Source organism: Rhincodon typus, chromosome 45 (assembly GCF_021869965.1).
Source record: "Rhincodon typus isolate 14 chromosome 45, sRhiTyp1.1, whole genome shotgun sequence".
Classification (NCBI taxonomy): domain Eukaryota; kingdom Metazoa; phylum Chordata; class Chondrichthyes; order Orectolobiformes; family Rhincodontidae; genus Rhincodon; species Rhincodon typus.
Window position 1 is genome coordinate 6,693,691 of NC_063376.1, and position 4,176 is coordinate 6,697,866.

The window sequence follows — 4,176 nt, forward strand, 5'->3', positions numbered from 1 at the left end:
TGCTAAATTGTCCCATAGTGCCCAGGGATGTGCAGGTTAGGGTGGCTTGGCCGTGCTAAATTGTCCCATAGTGTCCAGGGATGTGCGGGTAAGGGTGGATTGGCCGTGCTAAATTGTCCCATAGTGCAGACTAGGTGGGTTAGCCATGGGAAATGTGGATGTGGAGGGTGTTGGGATGCTCTTCGGAGGGGTCAGTGCAGACTTGATGGGCTGAATGACCTGCTTCCACACTGTAGGGATTCTACAAAAAGCTGAAGGCGTAGCCAGTAGCGAGATGGCTGAAATGGGCAAGTGCCCAATTGTCTAGAAGAAGAGGAATGGACAGAGTGCTGTAGGACTGGAGGAAACAATAGACATAGAGCAGCAGGGAGGGATGTGAAAACAAGGGTAAAAATTTTAAAATGCAGGCTGCTCTTAACTGGGGGACACCATGAAGGTCAGAAAATACAGGGGTGATGGCTGAATGCGAGGAATGTGCATACAGCCCTCAGAACTCCTGATTGTGGCTCAGTGTCAAGTTTTTTTGCTTGATACCATTCCTGTGACTTGCATCAGAATGTTCTAATACATTAAAGGCGCTATATAAATGCAAGTTCCTTCCAGCAATGACACACAGTAGCCACAGTGTGTACCATCCACAAGATGTACTGAACCAATTTGCCAAGCCTGGCTCAACAGCACTTTCCAAACCCATGATCTCCACCATCTGGAAGGACAAGGGCAGCAGCTACACAGGAACACCACCCCCTGCAAGATCCCCTCCAAGCCACTCACCATCCTGACTTGGAAATATATCGCTGTTCCTTCAGTGTCTCTGGGTCAAAATCCTGCAACTTTCTCCCAAACAGCAGTGTGTGGGTGTCCCTACACCACATGGACGCAGTTGTACATAAAAGCAGCTCACCACCACCTTTTCAAGGGGTAGCTAAGGTTGGGGAACAAATGCCAGTTTAGCCAGTGATGCCCACACCCCCAAATGAGAAAATAAGTAGTCAGAAGTTGTTGTCCCAAATTTGTAACCATATATAGCGCCTTTTCCTGCAGTACCCACAGAGTACTGATCGGAGGCAGGAATTAAACTCAGTCAATATTGTAGCATTCCACCACTGGTCTGCTAACTGGGCATTCGCTGCAATTGAATGCCTTTGCAATCTGTAACTCGGTGCTCCACTGGGGACAAAGCACACAGAGAGGATCATGTTTGGAACTGTGTAACTGGCCAAAAGTGGCCAGTTGGGCGGCACGGTGGCTCAGTGGTTAGCACTGCTGCCTCACAGTGCCAGGGACCCGGGTTTGCTTCCACCTTCAGGCGACTGTCTGTGTGGAGTTTGCATGTTCTCCCCGTGTCTGCGTGGGTTTCCTCTGGGTGCTCTAGTTTCCTCCCACAGTCCAAAGATGTGCAAGCTAGGTGGATTGGCCATGCTAAATTGCTCATAGTGTTCAGGGATGTGTAGTTTAGGTGGGTTATAGGGGGATGGGTCTTGGGTGGCATGCTCTGAGGATCGGTGTGGACTTGTTGGGTCGAAGGGCCTGTTTCCACGCTGTAAGGATTCTATGAATCTATGAATCTATGTGTGACTCCAGACCCACATAGTTGACTCTTACCTACCCAGTGAAATGGCTGAGGGAACCACTCATTTGGAGGTATCTTTAACCAACCTGTTTAACAATGTTATGATACATCTCTGGAATAGATGGATCTTGAAACCCAGGCCTCCCTCATGGCTCAGAGGTAGGGACAATACCACTGTGTCACAATAGCCCTCAAAACCACTAAGTTGGATTCAAGAAGATGGCTCAACACCAATGTTCCCATTAACATTTCATGTATGCTCAATTCTTTTTGTGAGCAGTCCCTTTAAATTTATCTGTCCAGCCACACACGTGTAATTTGCACGGTATCTTCATGGTTTACATGGAATCTTCCATTCTAATGCATCACTGCACTCATGCATAACTTTAAAATATGACTTAATTTATACAGCACCTTTCACAACCACTGGACATCTCAAGAGTGCTCTACAGGAGCAGGAACATCGCTCACCAGTGTTTTCTTCTGGGGCAGTTAGGGATGTGCAATGTTTGCTGGCCATATTGAGCCATTGTGTAATACAGCATGCAGCAGGCCCTTCAGCCCAAACTGATCCATGCTGACCATAGTGCCCACTCAGCTACTTACAATTGCCTGCATTTAGTCCATATCCCTGTAAACCCTTCCCATCTATGTACCTATCCAAATGTTTTTTAAATGTTGCAATTGTACCTGCCTCAACCACTTTCTCTGGCAGCCCATTCCACAAATGCACGACTCTCTGGGTGAAGAAGTTGCCCCTCAGGTCCTTCTTAAATCTTTCCCCCCTCACCTTAAACCTTTGCCCTCTAGTTTTCAATTCCCCAACCCTGGGAAAAAGACTACATGCATTCATCCTATCTATGCCCCTGATGATTTTACACACCTCATTCTCCTCCTCATATCTGTAAGGCAAACCTCCTGCAAAATTAATCAAAAGGATGAAGCCATGATCAGGCTGTTGGCTATTGTTATGTCATTGTTATCATCAGGTTATTGCTGTTGCTGGTGAGAATGCCTCACAATGAAATAGCTTGACCAGAAGTCAAGCAGCATGGTGGCTCAGTGGTTAGCACTGCTGCCTCATAGTCTGTGGAGTTTGCACCATCTCCCTGTGCCTGTGTGGGTCTCCTCTGGGTGCTCCAGTTTCATCCCACAGTCTAAAGATGTGGAGGTTAGGTGAGTTAGCCAATGGGGGATAGGGGATGATGTGTCTGGGTGGAGGGTGGAGCCGTTCGGAGAGTTGGTGTGACTTGATGGGCCGAATGGCCTGCTTCCATGCTGTAGGGATCTTATGATTCTATGAAAATTGAGGTACAGAACTATGGAAACATAGTATGAAAATGTGCACTAATTTGGCACCTATTATGTTCACAGGAGGTTCCAAAGTTTTTTTTTACACAGCTAGTGAATTGCTTTTGAGGTATAGACATTGTTGGAATTAGAAATACAGCAACAGTGTAAACAAAGCAAGGCAAACTCTGACAATCAGCAACTTTTTTTTCAGTAATGGAAGGTTAAATATCGGGAAGGTCGCCAGGTATAACACCCTAACCAGTCAAAACAATGCCTGGGACTCTTTACATCCAGCTGAGAAGTTTAACATCTCATTTGAAAAACAGCAGAGCTTCCTCAGGACTGCACTCGAGTGTCAGTGTAGATTTACTGCTCAGATCTCCAGAGGGGGATTGCAGTAGTGGCCATAGAGCAAATCCATTTATAGAAGCACAGTTTAGTCAATCTAAAATGTGAATGAGATTTTAGAAATACAAAGAAATCTGAAATGAAACTAGCGAACTCAGTGAATAAACTAATTCTGCGTCCAAAGCATTAGACTATCATTTTTCTTCACATTGCTGTCAGGCTTTTAGGAGGGGATCAGCTATGAAGCTTGAAGTGATACAGATTCCTTATCCAATACTCTGACTGTACAAGGGAGTTAGTTAGCTCAGTTGGCTGGAGAGCTGGTTTATGAAGCTGAGTGATGCCAACAGTTCAATCACTGCACTGCTGAGGTTAAAATGAAGGACTATCCTCAATCTCCCCTATTACCTGAGGTGTGGTGACCCTCAGATCAAACCACCAACAGTCCTCTCTCTCATGACAGAGCAGCTGTATGGAGACTTTACCTTTGACTAAAACCAACTGGCCATTCTTCTTGCGTGAACATGACACAATGAGTACCAGTGAGTGTGAACGTGGGGTAATTAGTGCCAGTGAGTGTGAACCTGGGGTAATTAGTGCCAGTGAGTGTGAGCCTGCGGTAATTAGTGCCAGTGAGTGTAAACCTGGGGTAATTAGTGCCAGTGAGTGTGAACCTGGGGTAATTAGTGCCAGTGAGAGTGAATCTGGGGTAATTAGTGCCAGTGAGTGTGAGCCTGCGGTAATTAGTGCCAGTGAGTGTGAACCTGGGGTAATTAGTGCCAGTGAGTGTGAATCTGGGGTAATTAGTGCCAGTGAGTGTGAGCCTGCGGTAATTAGTGCCAGTGAGTGTGAACCTGGGGTAATTAGTGCCAGTGAGTGTAAACCTGGGGTAATTAGTGCCAGTGAGTGTGAACGTGGGGTAATTAGTGCCAGTGAGTGTGAACGTGGGGTAATTAGTGCCA

At 46.4% G+C, this 4,176-nt stretch overlaps 1 protein-coding gene across 1 annotated transcript in view; it reads left to right on the forward strand.

The window, feature by feature from the left end:
• Positions 1–4,176, forward strand: part of LOC109935863 — a 111,755-nt gene that overhangs the window by 72,013 nt on the left and 35,566 nt on the right. The window contains exon 12 of the mRNA XM_048620041.1: positions 3,678–4,163. Within this exon, the coding sequence (XP_048475998.1) occupies positions 3,678–4,163 (486 nt within the window). The remainder of the gene's footprint in view (positions 1–3,677; positions 4,164–4,176) is intronic.